The sequence below is a fragment of the Epinephelus fuscoguttatus genome, linkage group LG3, assembly GCF_011397635.1.
Source record: "Epinephelus fuscoguttatus linkage group LG3, E.fuscoguttatus.final_Chr_v1".
NCBI classification, from domain to species: domain Eukaryota; kingdom Metazoa; phylum Chordata; class Actinopteri; order Perciformes; family Serranidae; genus Epinephelus; species Epinephelus fuscoguttatus.
Window position 1 is genome coordinate 22,738,934 of NC_064754.1, and position 22,555 is coordinate 22,761,488.

Genomic DNA, 22,555 nt, shown 5'->3' on the forward strand with positions numbered 1-22,555 from the left:
TGTGTGCACATGGCTCGATCATAGCCTGGAGTTACAGCGTGGCCTCTGTTTGGAGCTGATAGTCTTGTTTCGTCCCCATATAAGATGATTTTTGTTGCATTTTGGAGGGTAGGTTGGGAGAAGAGATGTGCAATTATTAATAAGACATGCACAAAGAAGTAAAAACAAACAACTCTCCCACATTTTGCAGGAATGTCCAGGGAGCCCCTCAAGTTAAGAGACTTTCAACTCACTTTATCTCCAATAAACTGCATCAAGCAATCATCATATCACCACATGTGCAACAGCATACTCAGACATTTAAATAGAAACTCTTCAGTGGGGTGAAGCTCTTCATATTTAGCGAGAAACCTGCATTGTTCTCCAGTTACATAATCCATTTCCACCCGGTGAATGAAGATGTTAGATGTGTGAAAAGTAGGTCTTGTTATTGTCGGGGCTGCATCCCCGCGGCGTGATACTGGCGCTCAGCGGAGGGTGAGGCGGCTCCGCGACTCACTGACGCCAGGCCGAGCAGACCCAAGACAGGCAGAGAGAGCACACAGGAGGAGACACAGAGAGAGACTGAGAGCGCTGCAGAGAAAGAAAAAGGTACTGTAAACTTTTTGTTTTCTCTTTCAATATGCTAAATGAAAAGTTTCTGTATCTGTAGTTTCGTCCGTTACAGTGTGCATGGCTGTGTTTGTGAGGAAGTAGATCCCAACGGTCATCAACTCAACAGTGTCAGTTGGCAGCTTCAAACTTTTTTTTTTCCTCCTTTTACTCACAGTTTCAGACTGGAGCTGCAGGTTTAACCTCAGTTTAATGAAGGTTTAAGCTAATTATTCAGACTATATGTCAAAAAACATCAGTGTTTTAATTTTAAAAAGTAGTAATCCTGTAATATGTTACTGTACATTACAGAAAAAGTAGGTTTTTGTGGAAATATTGCAGCTAAAGTTATGCTTTTGGACACTAAAAGCACCACATATAGGAGTTAAATCACTCTTTAGGTAAAGAGGTAAATGTGTAGCCATGCTGCTGTATTCAGTGATAAATCAGCACTGAATTAAGATTAAACTGCAGCTATTAAACACATGGTATGAGGCAGTTTGGGATATGAACCTACAGGATGTGTCATACACAAGAAATTGCATGTTTAAAATGGCTGAAAATTGTGCACATGCTACCTGGAACCCAAGAAGATATCCTCAAAATGCCAAAGATATTCAGTTTACAATGATATGACACAGAGATAAGCAGCAAATCTAGGGCAAATCACTAAAACACCACATATTGGGGTTAAATCACTCTTGAGGTAAATGTATAGCCAGATAAAATGGCAGAAAATTGTGGACAAAATACCTGAAACCCAAGAAGATGTCTTCAAACTGCTAAAACACAAAGATAATCAGAGATAAGCAGCAAATCTAGGGCTGGGCGATATGGAGAAAATCAGATATCACAACATTTTTGACTGCCGTGATGCTGTGAGGTTGACTATTGGTGCTCTCAAACTATTTACACAGTTTCAGTTTCGATAAATAATCATGAGTAATGTGGATATAATGACTAATTGGGTAAAGGCAAATAATAGAACAGCAATAACAGTCTGGTAAGTTCAGAAAATTACATCACGTCACTGTAATGCAGCCTTTAAAACCAGGAAAAGACAACACTTATGATACTGTGATATCTAAAATCTCAGACTACATCTAATCTTATATCACAATATTGATATACTATCATGATTTTGCCCAGCCTTAAGCCAAATCCTCAAATTTCCAGGAGCAGGAAACTAATATTTTGCAGTTTTCCCAGACAAATTACCCAAATAATGGTCCCTTCAGCTATACACTGTGTAGTGATATGGTGGTAAACTCATGGTATAGTGCTTTTTGGTTTATTAACCTACAGGATGTGGATGATCTGTGGTCTTTTTGTATCATACACTTGTTCACTGATCAGTGTAAAATGAATGAGGAAGTATGCGTGCAGTATTTTCCAACACTCTGGTTACAGATCCACACATGCCACCCCTTTACAACTTGCCTTTATTTAAAAGTTTTCATAATTTTACTATCTTCTGGCTCATGCAAACTTGCTGAGGCAACCGGTGCAGCGGTGTGCCACACAGGACATGTGTGTGGCTTTTAGTTATGTCAGTGTGTTTCTGCGTTTGAAAGTGTGTATGTGTGTGAGAGGGACAGAGAGGGAGGGAGGGAGGGAGGGAGAAAGGAGGGAGAGGGAGAGAGACCTACAGCAGCTAAGGCTAGATCTCCTGACATTATTGAAGATGACATATCAGATTACCCAAAGGACAGGAATTTGTCCTTGTCCGTGATTTACTTCCAATTGTTTAATCGTTCCTGTGTTCTCAGGGTATGCAGCTTCGAATTCAGTTTGAAAATGAAACAAATGGTGTTTTTGTAGGATTGAAATGACAGGGTTAGTTTCATGTCAGAGTGAAGCCTCTGTAATAAATGCCAATGCAGATGTGATTGTGATCTATCTATCTATCTATCTATCTATCTATATGCCTGTTTGTCTGTCTGTCTGTCTGTGATCGTAGCCAAGGCAAAAAGCTACTCAACAACAAGGTGTAAATATAGGTTAGCAGCATTCCTCTATCCAGAGAGTCAGTCACAACAGTAGTGAACAAAAGTCAAAACCCTCCCATGTGTCTGCACTGCCCGAACAACATAGCCTGCCATGTGTCAGGGTGAGGTGTCCACCCTAACACAACACTAACCCAACACTGAGTGCCAAGCATGGTTGAGATAGCTGCCTGAAACCCCATGTGTTTGCTAGTTATGTCTGCAGTCGTGTGTGGGACTGCTGGTGTGTCTGGGACATAAAGAATCTGATCCCAGTTCAGCCCTTTTAAAGTCAGGAGAATACTGACTGCAGTTTTAGTGTCAGTAGGTTTTCTAGTGTTTTCCATGTCATGCTGGAAGAAGTGTGACTAGCTGGATTTGTCTCACTTGCACAGCAGTGTAATGTTTACTAGGTCAGAGCTGTGCATATGTGTTGGTGTTAGTGAGGAAAAGTGACCCCAGCGAGTTTAAGCGGCCTCCCAGGTCAAAGCCATGTCTGGTCACTAAGGGCAGTACCTCATGTCTGGCTGTGGTTATTTCAAGCTTTGCTCTTCGACTTTTTCAGAAGACACAAGTGGTTGTGGTGAATATCTACATTTGCTGGCTACTACGGCTGGCTATTGAGTCTCAACATTTTTTGTTTGAGCCAATTGAAGTACTAATAACTGAGCCTTACAGCTCAAACTGGATGGGCTGATATATCAGTGAACATTAGGTTATTGCAGATATATTACCACACTAGTTCACATAGCCTATGCTACCAAACCTTGTGTAACTGCATTATCGCTCTGACACAGTTAGCTGGCACGCTACTAAACGCCACAAAGATATACTCCATGTAGAAGGTAAAAAATCCCTTCTCCATGCTGCCTATGTGACGCATCGCCGTGCCCCTTGTATTTCAGCTGTAATAAGCTGTAAGCTGTAATATTTTCTTTGCTTTTGTGATGTGTTGTGTTATTTTGTTTATTTATTACAGATATAGAAAAGTTTTAAGGACTGTGCTTGAACACATCTGACATCGGCTGAAACTTCAGCGAAAATGCAGTAGTATAAGTAGTAAGTAGTAGTATAAAAGTACTCTAACAAGTTACGCTTCGCCATGCTTTGTACTATAACTCCACTGCCCATTTGGATGTTACTGCAAAACCTCATCTGACCTCAGTGAGTTTGGGACTTGTTGCAAGTCTGTTTGATAATACCAAAGTTTACAAAGAAAAATGTCCGCCACTCTAACATATCTGTGGTTTCACATCAGCTGCAGCCATCTAGGTTGTTTTCAAAAATCGCTCAGTGGCATTTAGTTTTACTAAACTAGGTTTATGCTTGCCGTTGTGCCTCCTTTGCGAAGGCGCTCGCCATGAACATGATATCATCATGTTCATGTATCATGTATTTCTAAGTGTGAAGGCTCCACAAGTTGTCAGTCATTGTATCAAACCCGTCCCAGTATTAGATGAACGGTTGTGATTTGCCCAAGGCGGGCCGGGTTGGCTTTAAATTTGTTTGAATGGGAGGAAGCCCAGACATATCTGCAAATCTGCCAAAGCATACAAAACATGAGCTCGCAGAGTAGCTTTATATATTGGCCATTAACTTGCAAGAAAATGCAGTACAGAACTTCCAAAGATAAGCTGGTCACAATTCTTCAGTAACAAAATTTAAGAGATCCTATCCTCTTGTCATTTTTTAACATTTGAGAAGTTTAACTTTCTTTTTAAATGAATGAAAGGGTTTGTGGACATGGGCTACCACTAACTTTTATTTTCATTGTCGATGTCAATTTGCTGATAATTTGTTGGATGAGTCATTTACTCAATAATGTATCAGAAAATAGAGAAACATGCTCGTCACCAGTGCCTTTGAATTGCTATTTTTGTCTATCAGTCCAAACCCCAAACATTTTTTCAGTTTACAAAGATGTTTAGCAGAGATGAAGCCCATAAGCTGCTACTCTTTCATGCGTCATTGCTGCATCACTATGATTTGTATTTGTGAAAAAGCACATATTGCATCCTTGTGGTGTTACTCTTTACTCAGTAATGACCCTTGAAGGCACTTAATCGAGAAGTGCTCAGTGAAGAGACCAGATATACGAGTGTTTTCCATCTCTCGCTCTCCAAAACAATCACCATGTCTCGTGTCTCTGGCTTTACCGTCACTCTCACTTTCTTTCTCTCTTTCTCTTTCTGCATCATTCCCTCTCCTCTTCCTTTCTCTCTGTCTCTCTTTATCTACCTCTCTCTCTCTTCCTGCACTCCTCTGTTTATAGCCAGTGACTCCATTGAGCGGGGGCTAATGGAGGCCCCATCCAGGACCCTGCTGATAAATAATGTAGCTTCTTTATAATGCCCCATCCCTGGGGAGGGTCCAGAGAGCATCATTACTGCCTCCTCATCCTACACAGCCCAGGCCTAAATTGATTAACAGACACTGGAGCGGTGCAAAATGATCCATGGGGCTAGTGTAGTGGCTAACAGCTCGCACCAGGTGGGTCAAAGCCTCCGCCTGTCAGTGTCGCATGATCCCATTCTGTGCTCCCATTAGCCTCAGTCTCTGTCCGCTGGGCTAACTGATGGCCATAACAAGCTACCGCTAACACAATAGCGAGAGAGCATTGCCTGGACTCAACTGTAGGAAATGTCAGAGTGGTTTTTATGGAGCTGTTGTGTAAATGATGGTGTGTGTTTCAGCTTTTATGGCGAGGAGCGCGGCAGCCAAGGCCACTGCAGGCATCTGTATGACTCTACATTGACTGTGTGAGACACGGGTGTGATGAGGCTCAAAGGCTGATGACTTCATATAGATATTTGATGTAAAGAATAGATGTTAATAAGTCAATCTACAGAACATTTATCTACAATAAATGCAGTTAATCATATAATTTATCCATCACCTACACTTTCCTCTGTTTTGTATTTTTGTAAATTTAATTAATTTGTGTTGTGGGCTGTAAAAGGAAATATTTGATTAACTGATAATGAAAAATAATCCATAGTGACAGACCTTAAAAGAGAATTGTAAAAGCAAATCACAGACCACATTTTGGAGTTTTTAGGGATTAAAACAGGTCCAGTTTTTGTCAGCTATTACTATAGTCAGAAAACATTTGAACCAATCACAGCTCTTTAGGTGGGAATAAGATTGGGGTTGTCATCTCCCTGTGTCAGTGCCAGGGAAATAGCTACAACTGTGAAAAATAGTGGCACAAAAAAAGCAACAGGAATGGATGAGATCAACGCAGATGTTCAGGTTCTTGTAGTAAATTAACAGAAATACCTTTTAAATCAGCATCCTGTCTGCAAACAAAAAGTCAGCTAAAATGAACACAAGGAAGTAAAATGAAAAAGCATATTAGTATGATTATGAATAAGGAAGTTTTTCAGTTCAACTGCATTAAATGTATAAAACATTAATCTAACGCATGTGCTTGACAATTGAAAAGCACTGCAGTGCATTAAGAAAAAAAAATTGCCAGCATCCAAACTGTTCCTTGGGTTTATTTAAATAACATTACAAAGTATAAAATAAAAAACCTTCTCAGACTTTGCCCGAGTTACCCATGTATTCCATGCAGTGTTTATTGTCATTGTCTGTACATCTTTTGCACAAATTACATTAATAAATTAGTCTACTTTTATTGGCTGTTTGCTCTCAGGGCTTTTGTTGCACTTGCAGTGGCGTCATGAGTGTCCGCGGTGAAACACCATGCACCACAGATGATAAATGCAAAATGCAGGATACTGACACTGAACTGAAATTAATTAAGAGCACATAACTGAGGTAAATAACAGAAATCTGCGTTTTGCTGTTGTTTACAGTGTGTGATGTTTCAAGGTGGGAGGGGTGAGCCGAGTGGAGGAAAGACAGACAGCAAAAAGTTGAAGAGTTGACAACGAAGAAAAAACACCTGTGTGACAGAGCTCAATAAGCCAATCCCGATCACTTTTGTTTTGCACTTATATTCAGATCTGATCTGAGCTTAATTTAATGTAGTCAGAATTAGTGTTCACAGACCAGCAGCAAATCTGCCTGCATGTGACCATCAGGTCTATTTAAAGTGAAATTTTCAAGCTGGTGCACAAAAAGCCTGTTTATGTCATGCGAACATCCTAGTCTATACATAGGTATAGGAACAGGGAGGTACAATGGCGCCTTTATATTTTGACTGCCTCACAGACAACTCTAAACTAGCATTGTCCAAAGAACCAACACAAAGCCATATCAGACGCTTTAAATAAGCATGCGGTCAGGCCAGCAGTCAGATATTTCTAACTGTCAGCGTTGGAAATATCCAAGAGATATGGTCTCCAGCTGCAGCAGGATGACAGCAGAGAGTTGTGAAGCCTGCTCCAGATGTTACAATACAGACTTTACTGGAATCTTCCATCTGAAATGGATTAAAGGTTGTCTTTCTGCAGCTAGTCCTGAACTTGTGCTGATAGTGCCGGCTGTTACCGAGAGGCCATCAAAGCAGCTTTGTGGCTGGAAGTGGATCAAAAAGACTCCCTGTATGTCTGGCTGGTGGTACAAAGATGATATTGCAGTCATCGTCTTTTGAACTTTATGTTGTATTGTTGTGCGCCACACTCAGCGTTCAACTGCGGCTTTGTGTGCAGATGTGCTGAGTCAGTTTTGCATCAGACACCGACAAGGTCATAATGTAGTGCGATACATCAGCTTTATGAGATTTCTAAGTTATAGCCTGTCTAGAAGTTGTTGGAATTAAATAGAATATGAAGTTTGAGACAACAGTGCAGGAATCTAGAAACTGAAATAGCGCAATATGCACAAGGTGCAAGCAGAGGTCGTACCCTTGACATTTGGGATCAGGATTGGACACCTTGAGCTCTAGTTTCGCAGACCAGGCGAGGCGGGGGCGCAGCGCACCTGCGCTTCGCCAACTGGGTGTGGCCAGGCGGATTTTGCAAGTTTGGCACACCGTGCGCCTGGCGCAGCTACTCCTCTTTCCCACCTCCGTCCCTCCTACCTGCGCAAGTCAGAAAGAGGGAGGAGAGAAGGCGTGGAGTGGGTTTTACACACATCACACCAATCAAATGAGCCCCTCTCCTCGCCCTTAAATGCACCGCAAGGCGTGATGAGAGTTTACTTAATTCGCCATGGCAGAAGAGAGCAGCAGCGTCAGATGGCCAAACTTCTCCCAGGAGGAAACTGATGTTTTGGTCCGGGAGGTCCAAGCTCGCAGTGTCCGAATATACAGAACTGCGAGCAGACCTCCATGGGCTGATGATGCAAAGGTAGCCTGGGAGGAGGTCACCACAATTGTAAATCAATGTTGTGTTTCTCTCATGCACGTGCGCCCTCTCTCTTTCTCTCTGGCAGTCTCACTCTGTTTCTTTTCTTTTGGCTTTTCTAAGATGACAGATGCTGAATATATACTCCCTATCTGATGCTGTGGCTGTTTGTGGTTGGCTGAGAGGGATGTGAACTCATTAGTTTGCAGCTGTGTTAAGGTTGAGGTTTTGGTGACGTGTGCGCACTGTCCGCCAGTCAGCCAAACTTCGGCTTACACCGGCTGCGCTCCCCCTGTGCTGACAGTAGACCTAGTTTCAGCTGGCGAGCTTTTAGCGCACCTTCGGCGAAGCCTTTTGGCACAAAACTGTCACTGCGTCAAGCTGGATCTGTTGACACCTCCCCCTGCTGCGCCGCCACACCCATCTCAGCACACCTCGGTCTGCCAAACTACCAAACTGAGCGCGCCTCGGGTTGTGCTGCTCGAAACTAGCTCTGCGCGGGTTTCGCCACCCTGCGCTGCGCCGGGAAACTAGAGCCCCTTAAGTTCGTGGCACTGACTGAAATGTGCACCTCATTGACTCATCAAAAGTAGGCATTAAATGTTTGATCAGGTTTGTAATCCTGCTTAGAAATGAATAGTCAAATATTTCAGTAAACAAAAATTCAATGTTTCTGATAATCTATTAAGTCCCTGTTTCAGAAATTTGATGAATTTAACTCCTCTGATCTTTGGATTTTAAAAATTGATTTGGAATTTAGATATATTACTTTGGGTTCTGAGAACTTTTGATGCCTTTTCATTTTTTTGAGATGTTTTATGGACAAATTATTTGTAAATTTATCGTTAGCTGTTAGCCGGGCTGCAATTAACAGTTACTTTCATTTATCTGTTGATCATTTTTTCAATTAATAAATTAGTTGTTTGGTCTGTAAAATGTCAGAAAATGTTGAGTAGGAGTTAAAAAAAAGTATTTTAAAAAACCCACAAAATATTCACATTTAAGAAGCTGGAATCTAGTGCATTGCATTCACTGAATAAATAAAAAATCGACATGATTTCATAATTACGAGATAAGATCTCATTATTACAAGATCCTGATGTCATAATTACGAGATCTTATGTTTTAATTATGAGATCTTATCTCGTAATTACGAGAACTTCGTTATTGTCGTTATTGTAATCGTTGACTGGAAGTACCGTCCTTGTGTTTCTCAGTGGACTCACTTTACAGATCAGCTAACAGCAAAAGGCCTTACTGTAGTACGGCACCAGGATCTCGTAATTATGAGATAAAATCTTATAATTACGCAATCTTATCTCGTAATTACAACATAAAGTCTTGTTATTACGAGATAAGGTGTCTTTTTTTTTTTTTTTATTCAGTGAATACAATGCGCTTCTGTAGGATCCGAGAATTTTGGCTTTTTTCCTTTAGGAATTAAATCAAGAAACTGATTAATAGATCATAAAATTATTCTGCGATTAATTTAACAATCAACTGATTAATTGTTGCAGCTCTGGATGTTAGATTAGTTTCTAATCGTATTTACTTATTCTTTGATATTCCATGACTTTTGTGAAGGCAGATTTCCTGTGCGGCTGCCTGTGATTAGACAGCATTTAACATTTTGCCAAGAAGGGTATCAAAAGGAGGTATAAAAATAATTGGTATTAGTACTGGATTCAGGTATTGTATTGCCCTTAGAAACCAAATATTCAAAATAATATCCAGCCCTGATGGCGAGAATAGTTTGACATTTTTGAAGTTTGAGGCAAAATTACTGCTTCAATGACTGAACAGGCGGCGACATAGGCCACACCCATGACATTCCTGACCCATCCTCTTCCACTCTGAACAACCTCACTGAATATGAAGCTGGTGAGAGATAGCGGGAACGGATAATAAAAGTCAGCGGTGGCCAGTTTAGAAAACAACCTCTTTCTCTCCCACCCTGCACCTGTGGAAAAACCTGCGGCTCTCAGCAAGAGGAAGTGAGGTCGCTGCTGTTAGAGCGATGACAGATATGAAGACACACCCTGTTTCCTGTTTGACGGTGGAGAGTTGTTTGCTTAGGATGCTAGTAGTTTGTGATAATCATAGTAGGGTCACAAGTGAAGTCAGTGTTGAGATATGACACACACAAAATTCCATACAACTCCAGTGTCCCCTCCCTCCTATGGTAGTAGTTAAGCGTCACTTTTGATGAGCCAGTGTCATACTAAGCTAAGTATAGGTACAACTTGCTGCTTTCCTGTTAGTGTGGTTAGCCGAGTCCATGACCCCCCCTACACACACTACACACAAACACACACACATGTTGTAAACAGCACCTGTTCTCATCAAACTTCCCTGCCCGTTTGTCAGTATGATGCAGCCTACACATGCAGTAGCTGACAAAGATAGAAATCGCTATTCATCCCATAATCTGAAGGGCCAAGAATAACTACAGAGCGGTCTTAATGATGTATTTGTTCCTGCTCGTAGGAAATCCAATATACTGCAGGCTTTACTGTCAGAGAGTGATGCATCCTCGCCCATGAGTCAGTGCAGATAAAAGGTGGAGGATTTCTGACAAGCCGTTTATTTGATTCTGAGATTGCATTTGAACATTTGTGCAAAGCCAAACCTCAACCATAACTACATTTTTATCTTCTGTAATTGCATTTAGAAAAAAAAAACAACTTAAAAAGAAAGTGGAACTGGGAGAGCTCAATGCCCTCTTGTTTTCCCTCTTAAAAGCTAGAATGTGTGTACGTCCTGGCTACTGAATTGCTCCTGGGGGACCTGAGTGAATGGGCACATTTATCCTGGGGTCCACATGCACTTCCTTTTTATTGTCTTGCACATTGCCAGATTCCTGCCTAACCTAGTGTTTGTTGGTTGGTGGTGTTGAAACTTAATAGAACATTTGCCTCAGCAGGCGGCTCCTTGAAAATCTCCTTCCTCTGAAAGACCTTTTCAAATTTCACGTATATGCAGAGGTGGCCTGTTAAAACTTTTTTTTTTGCTTTTGCTAATACTGAGACGTGTTTGTTAGGGAGAGCAACATACAGGAGTTTAAAATGGTTGAGCTACAGTCATATCAAGTTGAACTATGAGTTGGTATTAGAAATAAATCCATCTTTTACTGTATGCTCTGTCTGCATTGTCAGTGTATTGATAATTTAATTAGAGCTAAAACAACGAGTCGATTTATCAATAAGTATCAGCAATTTTAGCAACAATTTTCACAATTGATTAATTTGTTTAAGTCATTTTTTAAGCAGAAATGCCAAAAAAACAACATGTTTTACCTTCTCGAATGTAAAGATTTGCTAGTTTTCCTTGTCCTCTATGATAGTAATCTAAATATCTTTGGGTCTTTGACTTTTGGTTGCACCAAAGCAATTCAAGATGTCAACTTGGGCTCTAGAAAATTGTGGCTGTACTTAGTCAGACAACGGACAGTACAATTTCCAGTTGCCAGATTTTACTTATCAGATGATAAGAATAAGGAGAGGTGACCGACAAGACAATGGTAGAGCATTTGGTGTCAAAGCAAAAAGCAAAAGCGCCTCTTTGGCAATATTTTGGATTTAACCTGTAGGGAACCTGATATCGCTAATGAGGAAAAGGAGTTGATTACATCACTAAACACTTGGAGGCGTGCAGCCTGTCGCCTTCAGCTCTTCGCAGAATTTCAAACGGATCCCCTGTCCACAGATGCTGAACATGACTGTTGTCTTGTTTTCTAGATGCATTTTTGATGAAAGATAGTGGTAGTGCGAATCTCACAGACCAACACATTGCATTTTCTGTGACTTCATAATAAAAGTCAACTTCTGTTTCGCCAGATAATTGCTTTTAAGATGAAGCTGCAGTAGTTGGAAATGTTCGCTTTGCATTAGCAGCAACTTAAAACAGCGCTCTATACATATTGATCATCAATCACAAATATTTTTTCTTACAAAAGACACAAGTATTGTCACAAGTTTATTAACTGCTGGGAAAATTTGCTCATCATGGCATACCTAACTTGCAGGCTGAATTCCTATAGGTTGTGCTGGCTTCATACTGTATGCGAGGTCCTTAACTGTAAATGACATTAGTGAGTGGTGGTAATGTGACAAGCCATACAGACAGGAAGCTATCTGGAGAATGCCTGTTTGGGGCGGACATTCGCAGGAGGGTGTCCATTGTGACTCCTCTGCCAGTTTCCCAGAAGTCATGACTGACATGGCCATAACAGCCATAATGGTGACATCATCATCTCATCAAGGGTTGTTCTGGCAGTCTCCTGATGAGACCTCAGTGCTGCTAGAGGAGCAGAAGGGGGAAGGGGTTAATGTGTGCCGTAGTTTGTACTGCTCAGTTAGAGAAGAGATGCAGCAAGCAGGGCTGAATGGCAAAAGTGTGTTTAAAAGCTCTGAAAGAAAGAAATTTTTTTTACTTTAGATGCTAACCTACCTCTCCTTGTCTTCCAGTTACTGTCAAGAGGACCTGATCTTTCTTCTTAGAAGCTGAGGATAATCCGAAAAGGACAATAAAAGGACTTCAAAAGGACACACACTCATAGCATTTCACTCTCTTCTAACACTGGACTGTCTCCCACCACTGCTCACTCTACTTTTGGACAGAAAGGAGAGGGGAGGAGGGCGGCTCGTCCAACATGAACGTCACCTCGCTCTTCTCCTTCACCAGCCCAGCCGTCAAGCGCCTGCTGGGTTGGAAGCAGGGAGACGAGGAAGAGAAATGGGCGGAAAAGGCTGTGGATGCTCTGGTTAAGAAACTGAAAAAGAAGAAGGGAGCCATGGAGGAGCTGGAGAGGGCTCTCAGCTGCCCGGGTCAGCCCAGTAACTGTGTGACAATCCCCCGCTCCCTGGATGGACGGCTGCAGGTGTCCCATAGGAAAGGCCTGCCACATGTAATCTACTGTCGGGTGTGGCGCTGGCCTGACCTGCAGTCCCACCATGAGCTGAAGGCCCTGGAGTGCTGCGAGTACCCCTTTGGCTCCAAACAGAAGGATGTGTGTATCAACCCCTACCACTACAAACGAGTGGACAGTCCAGGTGAGTGATGATCCTGTGAGGCCAGTACTGACCTTATTAAGTGAATCAGCCATGACTTGACCGAGCCACATTGTCAGTGTTATTATAAAACCACAATCAATTGCAGTTATTTATTACATGACTCAGGTTACCTTACATAGGACTGAATCTTGTGAGTTTCAGATACATGTTAGATTTGGATAATGAATTTATGTTAAAGTGGAATTTCCTGGTAAACTTATGGTAAGGACACATTCAATTTACTGTGATTTGAAACTCCCCGTTTAGATATTTTACCTTCCTGTGTGGGTTCATGTGTATTCTCTCCAGTTATGACTTATGCAGATGTTCTCTTATTTTACTGCATCTCTTATCTGCAGTATGGGTGTTTTTATCTGTTCAAAACGACAAGAAAAACCCCCACACACTTTTTATTTACCTTATTAGGAGAGGACGTTAAAACCAGGTCCAGGAGATCTAGCTTGAACATGTATTACCTCACACAAGGCAGCAAGCTAAGATCATGACATCACGATTACATGAAAACTTAATCCAATGGGTTATATTTGTAAATAAAATAAAAACAACTCCATTAATGTAAGATATTAAAAAAAATGGTTTTCAAGTTAAATCAAACCCCCAAGTAAAACCAGGATAAGCTCTCAGATAAAACTGTTAAACTATGTTAGAAGAGATTTAAAAAAGATTTCAGAGCCTCGGAGCCGTCGCTTCAAAGATAGTGAAGAAACGAGACAAATTAAACACTACTTGGCCTCTTACTAAACAGAAAATGAGGGTCAGCTGACAAGATAGAAACAGCTGTGTGCAGGGTGCTAAGTGTGTAAAGGGCCAAGTGTGTATGTGTGTGTGATTGTGTGTGTTCGTTCATGTGTGTTTGGAGCAGGAAATTCCATCTGGGGGAGAATGAGGGCTTTGTTTTGGGCATGCTCTGTGCTGCCGGCCTTTTTTTAACATTTATGCACACATGTAGATACACACAGGCACACACTCTTGCACTTGCACGCGCGCTAGAAAAACCAGGATACATGCGCACACACACACACACACACACACACACACACACACAACACACACACGACTGCATGCACAGTTTGTCTGAGGATGGCTGGAACAGGAAACCAGTCACCCACACACAATGGGAGGAAAGAGTTGTTGCCTGCCTTGCACACTTTTTGTTTTAGCAGCGGGTGGAAGACGGAGGGCTAAGGTGATTAAACCCCACAGCACCTGTCTGTCCGCACCCACCCCCCCCCCCCCCCCGTCTCCCCTAACACCACCCGCGTACACACACATCCTGTCAATCTCCTGTCTCTATTCAACCAAACACCTGCTCCACATATAACCTTTGAAATAAACTGCTACATTGATGCATTGGCCCGCCGCAGCACACAGGGGCTACCTGCAGGAACACTGACAGCAGCATGGGCCCCATCTAAAATTTCAGCACCAGCTTTATTTATCTGCGCAGGTATTTATAGACACAAGTGGAGCGTATCTCTGGTTTGTATGTACTGCACCTGAATAGTCTTCACATCAGCCAGGATATTTATCCCAAGTGATGAATTCCTCAAGAATGGCTCGCCTCAAAATGTCTTTTCAGAGCAGAAACCTGAGAGTCTGGGCCAAATACTGCTGGCTAAGACCAGCAGGCTGGAAGCTGACATTTAAAAATGCAGGGACATCTGCGCTCAGGACATAAAAACATGGAGAGTGCCAGAACAATATTTCTTTATTATGTTGGAATCAAATCACTCAATTCTTGTTGAATTTGTATGGATAGGTTTTCACATGTGTGACTGTGCACAATGGCTACAGTGCTGAAACAGTTAGTAGATTAATTGTTAGACAAAATAGAGAAAACAAGTTCTTTGTTAATTGTTATGCAACTAAGTCACATAACTCACCGAACAATAAGATAAAATAGATTTAATTATGCAAAAATCAAGTGCTGCCATAAATCCCCCATAAGTCTTGGTCATTGATTAACAACATTGTGCACAATGGCCTCTTACACACAGAGATACTAAAGGAATACTTCATCCACAGAATGACCATTTGTGTAACAATTACTCACTGTATGTTACCGGGAATTCATGATGAAAACTTTAATTTCTTGCATGCCTCTGTGTTGAACAGAGACTTAAAGTAAACAGGGAATGTGTCAAAAAACAGCAAAACTATATCAAAATATCAGTTTACAAACATAAAAACAATGCCTGTAATATAATCCAGGTCTCTTTTATCCACTCATATGCTCTGTACTTCCCAAATTCATGCATTTTCACTAAAACATTGCAATTTAAAACACGTCAGTACAAACTCTTCCCAAGTGGCGTTCATACCTACACATGTGTCAGGCATGCTCAGGGTGCACTACTCGAAGGTGAAGTGTTTTATAATGTAGCCTAATATTTTAGCGAGACTGCATGTGTTTGGGACGCACTGAGCATATGACTCCATACACGAGACGTGAAATATACTGTTATGTTGTGTGAGAATTTGTAACTAGATGTTTTGATTAAGTTTTGTCATTGTTAACCCTGTTAAATTCAATTCATGAAGAATGTTTGCCTTTTTGGATTCTCCGTTAACTGTGGTGAAATGCGAGAAAAGCAAAGTTTTCTTTACAAATTTAACGTAACACAGGGTGAGTAAATGAAATACAAATGATCATCTTGCTTGTTAAGTAATCTTTTGAAGGGAGAGCTACTATGGTATGATGGTTGACAAATTCAGATTAAATTTAAATTTAGACAGTTTTAGCAAAGTATCACCTGCCCCTTATCAAACCAGAAAGAAAAAAAAAGCTTGCTACATGTTTGTTATAGTCATAATGATAGAGTGTAGTGGATAAACTGTTGTAAAAAGTTTAGAAGAAGCTAGTTTGCTATCAAGTCAGTTTTTTGTTTGACCTTTAGGGCAGGTTTAGTCAAATCAGAGGATGTTTACACACTTGAAAAAACAGACAGTGATGGGCTGAAGAGCTGCAAATGCATCAGATCACTTCCTGATTTAATCATTTTTATGTCTCTCTCCCTCTTCAGTGTTGCCCCCTGTGTTGGTACCGAGGAACAGCGAGTTCAATGCCAAGCATACAATGTTGCCTCGCTTCCGCAACCCTCTACAACAGAATGAGCCGCACATGCCGCAGAATGCCACCTTCCCAGAATCCTTTGCTCAGGCCAACACGATGCCCCCCAATTTCCCCCACTCACCGGGAAACAGCTACCCAAACTCGCCGGGAAGCGGCAGCAGCAGCGCCACCTTCCCTCATTCACCATCCAGCTCTGACCCCGGCAGTCCATTCCAGATGCCAGGTGAGATACAACTGTGAACTTTTATTGCACTTGTCTTCCTTTTCCTCTGTACTCAACAACAATTCACCTCTCTGCTCTTTGTTTTTGCCTCCTTCCTGATGCAGAGACTCCCCCTCCTGCCTACATGCCCCCAGAGGAGCAGATGACTCAGGATTGCCCCCAGCCAATGGACACCAACCTCCTGGCTCCACCCTTGCCTCTAGAGAGTAACAACCGGCCAGGTAACCATGGCACTTACTATCTCTCTCTCTCACACACACTCACAGAAATATAAATCCGTCCTGGTGATATCATCCACATAAACCTGCCTGCACCTGCTCGCCTTGATCTGCAGGTGCAAAGATTTCTGGGAAGTCCAGTTGTTTTAAAAGTGTTGTTTTCTCTTGTGGTCAACCTCCAAATAAAAATAAAGAAAGACAAACTTCAGCCAGGTTGGTGTGCCAGCCATATCCTGTCAGATAAACCTGGAGAGTGTGTGGAAAGGATCTGCTAGTTTACAGTGAGGCGCTGTCTGTGGGTGCGAGCCCATGGGAAGCTCAAAGCCTCAGCAAATTAAGCCAGGCCTCAGAGCAGTTTTACGAGGTCTATAAAAGTTGGGGCTTATGTCATCTCTGCTGGTGGTAATGACTTGAAACTCGTTAACGATAAGATTCACTAATTACCTCCAACTTTCAGATCTGAAATGTGGTGTAGTAATTGTATCTTGACTTTGTGGTTTGGGCTTTATTGTGCTAGAGACACATCTGAACCCTGCACTCATGAATACGCAATAGACCATACAATGGACATGTACTGGTCTCCAGTGCCATCTTAGTCAAAGGGCAGTTCCATAGGTTTTGTTGTGTTGGTCTTAATTTCTATCAGTAATGGAAAGAATTATATTTGCTAACTTTATGGCTGGAATCTGGGAACGCAGAAACATAACTAAAATGTGATGGAGTTAGGTTTAAATCAAACCCTCAGCTCATACAACTTACTTGGAAAGGCGAATTGTAAAATAATTACCCAAACTATCCATTGTAATCTTTCATCACAGTTTAAAGACTGGGTTCCTGGTAAAACTGTTACCTGCTGTACTTTGAGTGACCGTCCATCTCAGAATCAAACATGCGTATTTTTCCACAGACCTTGTTGTGACCTTGTTTCTACTGAACTACATGCACCAACCATATCACTGTGCAGCAGGAAGCATGCATCTACTCATGGATGAGAGCCTCGTGCGCATGACAGCACGAGATGTTAACATCAGTGTCGTTTTCCTCGGCTTAACTGTAATGTTAGTTAGCTCAGTAGTGTCAGGTGAGCTAGCAGAAGATGCGTGCTTCCTTCTGCGCAGTGATATAGTTGGCAGGTGTGGTTCGGTAGAAAGAAAGTTGTTCCTGCATGAAACCGCTCACAACAAGATCTGTGGATTATCTTGAGTAACCAGGTCATGATTTCTGGACTGCTGTTGAGTGTTTCGAATTTATTTTTGTGCCACTTTGAGCACCACAAGCCAAGTGCCATCTAGTTTCATTACACTGGAGAGAAGGCAGACATCCCTGTTTCCAAAATCTGGTCTTCCAAAAGACATGTAATAAATAGCATTACATGTAAGATGAATCAAAGAGGGACATCGAGGCACAACGAGGCAATTTTGTGAAAGAGAATGTAGTTTTTTCCTATCTTATATCCTGGTAATCACCTTTTAGATTAATGTTGTGTCTGCCTGTTGGGGTTTAGACCCCTGGCTGCATGCCACTGGCTAATCTACTGACTTATTTACAACCTATTTGATTGCTTTACTTGCTCCTGTTTCCTGCTGTCACACTTGGTTGAAGCAATGTCACCATGTGCTCAGATCTCGGCAATTACTTGGGTGAGCATGATGTTATCATGAACAACTGAAACGATGGCGAAAACAATGGAAACTTGACCCACGTTGTAGCAAACCAAAACTTTTTTGGTTCAGTTTTAATATTTTTTATTTTAAATTTCTTCCCTAACACACCGTTTTCAGTTAAATTATTCTCACCTTACATTGTAATAACAGCTGCTGTACTTCGGTCTGAACTTTAGTTTTTCTACACCTGACCAGCAAAATATTTGTATTTCTTTACGATCATGCACTCAAGGCCCAGAAAATTCTGCCCACACATGGTGACAGCAGTAGCGGGAAGAGCTGTTGAAATGTTTGCTGGAAGTGGGAGTTTTTTACTTCTTTTCCACAAGCTGCATCCTGTACAGGCAAGCAGGCTTCTATTGTAGGCCAGCTCTGGGAAGGGGACAGACAAAACACACCTGCTAGCCAGTGCCACGCTACAGAGGAAGTTTGGGAGAAGTATGTGCTTAGATAAACATGATTTATTCGTCTCTGTCGGAGTGGGTGAGGCCAGCTGGCACTGGCTCAGAGAGCACGGCCAGGCACCTTCTATTGACTGTTTTTCTGCTCAATAAAGACGGGCACACAGACCTCAGACAGTAGACTTACTTTCGGATGCATCTGCATTGATTTTGGTCAGAATAAATGTACACAAATGTAGCCAGTGGGTCCGATATATTTATTCAAATCATTGTTATGGGCTATGGGGGACAATTTGGAAGGAATAATTGTGCGGATGAGTTAGATTTACAGCTGAGCCTGTGCTGGCATCAGTGGCTCCTGGCAGCTTGTCTGCACAGGAGTCCGCTCAGAGGAGTCTTAAATGTGCATTAAATGTGTCTGCGTCTGTCTCACTCCTGTGACCTGTTAATGTGTTTCCTGTACAGATGTGCAGCCTGTGGCCTACGAGGAACCCAAGCACTGGTGCTCTATTGTTTACTACGAGCTCAACAATCGAGTGGGCGAGGCGTTCCAGGCATCCTCCACCAGCGTGCTCGTCGATGGCTTCACAGATCCCTCCAACAACCGCAACCGATTCTGCCTCGGCCTGCTCTCCAACGTCAACCGCAACTCCACCATTGAGAACACCCGGCGGCACATCGGCAAAGGTGCAGCATGGGAAGCCTGTCTATGACTGTAATGCACCGACTGTCAGCAGACGAGACCAAATCAATTCATGTTGTCAATAGATGTTAGAACGGAACAATAACAACAAATTGAGTAAACATTGTAGCGTATTGATTTTAAGATGACCACACTGATGTTTTGGGGCTTTTGTTTGTGCTGATCAAAAGTGACTCAGCAGCTGTGACCAACACTTTATTCTGTCCCGCTTCCTCCCAGGTGTCCATCTGTACTACGTCGGTGGGGAGGTGTACGCAGAGTGTCTGAGCGATAGCAGTATCTTCGTCCAGAGTCGTAACTGTAACTACCACCACGGCTTCCATCCCACGACTGTGTGTAAGATTCCCAGCGGCTGCAGCCTGAAAATCTTCAACAACCAGGAGTTTGCTGAGCTGCTGGCTCAGTCTGTCAACCACGGCTTCGAGGCTGTTTATGAGCTCACCAAGATGTGTACCATCCGCATGAGCTTCGTAAAGGTAAAGGAATATTCTACAGTGGTATTTTTGAACTGTTAAATGTTAAAATTGATCCTCCTATATTCAGTATGAATTGACTTGATTTGAGTTTTACAGTTGAGTCACTGTTTATACTCTGTGTAAATATTTCCATTGTTTTTATTTTATAAGAAATCTTGGATTTTATAAATATTTATTTTAGTGAAAATTGGATTTGAAAAGGCACCAACACAAAAATTTGAATGGTAAATAACATCTGCAGTGCAGGCACTTTGTAGTTACAGTGCTATTTTTAGGTGCACAGTAAAATGAGAAGTTGATATTTGCTTTTTCCTCACTTTCTCTTCTCTCTATTAGTTCTGTACATTAACTGTGCAAAGCAAATAAGCCAAACATTGGCTAGTTTAATACTTCTTTAATATAAGAATTTGGTGCTTTTTTTATCATATATGACAATAAACTGAATTGTTTTGGATTTTTTTGGACTCTTGTTCAAATAAAACACAGAATTTAAAGGCGTCACCTTGTTCTCTGAGACGTTAGGGCATGTCTCACTATTTACCGACATTTTACTAATTTTAGTTAATCAGTTAATCGTGAAAATAATCATCAGCTGGAGCCCTGTTGGGTACAAACATCAGTGTTAACATGAGATATCATAATACTAACTAGAATATTAACATGGAGTCAGGCAGAACTCAACACTTACACTGGAAAGTCAAAATAAAATTTGAATGTGTCTTACTAAAATTTAAATTAAATTGGAACAAATACATAAAAAAAACATGAACAATCTTGTGGCCTAATTCATAAGGATGTGTTTTCCTATGTTGCAGGGCTGGGGAGCAGAGTACCACCGCCAGGATGTGACCAGCACACCCTGCTGGATTGAAATTCACCTGCACGGTCCCCTGCAGTGGTTGGATAAGGTGCTAACCCAGATGGGTTCCCCTCACAACCCTATATCCTCCGTCTCCTAGGCTTCACTGTCCTCAGCCCTGTGGCTGTCCATACCCCAGCATTTTGGTCTAAGTAGCAGGAATAGGGTTGCAGATTGGGTCGTGCTTCAGCCAGTCCGTCTTTTTCCCGATAACTGATGGACGTTTTGACTGAAACACAAGCTGATCTGGGACCAGTAGGGCTGGGCTGGTTGTTTAATGGGTCGGTTTGTTCTCTACTTGAAGGATGTCTGAATTGGGCACATTTACAGTCTGGGAGAGGAGTAAGTAAAGTGAGCGTGATGCAACTGGAAGATACTTGATCTTTGTGACCAACTGTAATAATTAGACCATCACACTCATCATGACGCAAGTATCCTCCCTGATCTTGCTCCAACAACGTCTCTTTTTCATTGTTCTATTATTCTGACTCATTACTAGTTTTCATCTAAATATTCCCTCTGAAATCAAAATATACATGTGTAGTTACGATAATTATGGGACATTCCAGGTCGCCAAAATTGCAGTCGGCTGCCGTCTACCGCCTGACTGCAACGAGGTTGGCATGAAATGTACTTATGACATGTAAAAAAGTTAGCAGGGACTTGGAGGGTGACCAGTGTGACTGAAAATGTTTAATCATCTCCAGGTTCCTAAAAAAAGTATGCCATTTCCTCAAAGTATTCTTTTTTAGGAGAATAAATTAAAGCAGTACAAAGTTGTTGAAAAATAAAAGTCCATATATCACAGATCATGAAAATAATAAGAGGGCAAAATTAGGGGGAGTTTGAGAGTTTAGAGGGGTTTAGTGTGGGCATGGCACTAAAAGGGCATTTCAGACTATTCAGAAAAAAATGTTTAAATGTTGCTCATCTTGTGTTACACTCGTGTTTCAAATCAGTTTTAAGAAAAAAAAAGAATAGTGTTTAGATATATTCACTATTAGAATATGTGCTGTGCAGTCTGGTTTTTGCAAAGCATAGTTTGGTTAGTGTAGTGTTACACATTTAAGACTGGTAGCTGAACACCACATGACGCAGAGGCAAATGACAAGTGCAGTTTAGTTGCTGTGAAATCTGCAGCAAAATCAAATGTGTCAAATACAGAGTCACGTCGAGGACAAATATTTGAGTGACTGTTCTTCATTCTCGTATTACATCAACTGAGCAAACTTTGTTAAATGACTTATGGGAAAATGTTGAGCATTCAAATTTTAATTGTTGACTGAGAAAAGGGTATCAGTTACTGGTGTCCCAGTATGATTTTTTTTTTTTTTTTTTATAAAATGCAGATTTTGCCATTGAGTTCTTTTATGCTTTGAGCAATCCTCTTTGCTATTAAACTGTATTACTCTTTACATTCTTTTTGTATTTTTTGAACATGTTTTTTGTTTTGTCTGCACTTTCACACATTGCCTCTCTGTTTTTTGTTTTTTTTTCCTCCTTCTCTGTGTTTTTTTGCTCAGTAAAACTCCCAGAAAAGCAGTTTTATTCCATGAATATCAAGCCTCTACTGGAAGATTCAATAAATTTGTTTCATTACTTGCAACATATCTGTCTCTTTTTATGAACGCTGTGTCAGAGCTTGTGTTTGTGTGCCTCTCTGTTTAATTACAGGCCACCCATGCTAAGAAAATATGCATCATGGTATTGTCGGGGACTTTCGAAAACATCAACCACTCTGTGTGTGTGTGTGTGTGTGTGTGTGTGTGTGTGTGTGTGTGTGTGTGTGTGTGTGTGTGTGGACATAGACCTTCAATTAGGGAGTTACAACAATTACAAGTGCATCTGAGAGCCAACTGCACTAATGTTAAGCATAATTGCATTTTCCAGTAAATTGCAGGAAAACGCATGAAATGATGTGTTCTCCTTTGTTTTATGAGGCACATTGTGACAGTGCTGGAACAGTTACAACAATCTTCCAGGAAGCTCCCGTGGAAATCACCGACCCAACTATGTGTGTGTTTGTGTGTGCGTG

General features: G+C 41.5%; 1 protein-coding gene across 1 annotated transcript; it reads left to right on the forward strand.

The window, feature by feature from the left end:
- Positions 1 to 462: 462 nt before the first annotated feature.
- Positions 463 to 22,117, forward strand: smad1 (SMAD family member 1). Its single transcript, XM_049572033.1, has 7 exons — positions 463 to 591; positions 12,298 to 12,882; positions 15,927 to 16,199; positions 16,304 to 16,420; positions 18,948 to 19,169; positions 19,405 to 19,661; positions 20,477 to 22,117. The coding sequence occupies exons 2-7, from the start codon at positions 12,483 to 12,485 to the stop codon at positions 20,618 to 20,620; spliced, it is 1,413 nt and encodes a 470-aa protein (XP_049427990.1). The 5' UTR covers positions 463 to 591; positions 12,298 to 12,482; the 3' UTR covers positions 20,621 to 22,117.
- The last annotated feature ends 438 nt before the right edge of the window (positions 22,118 to 22,555 follow it).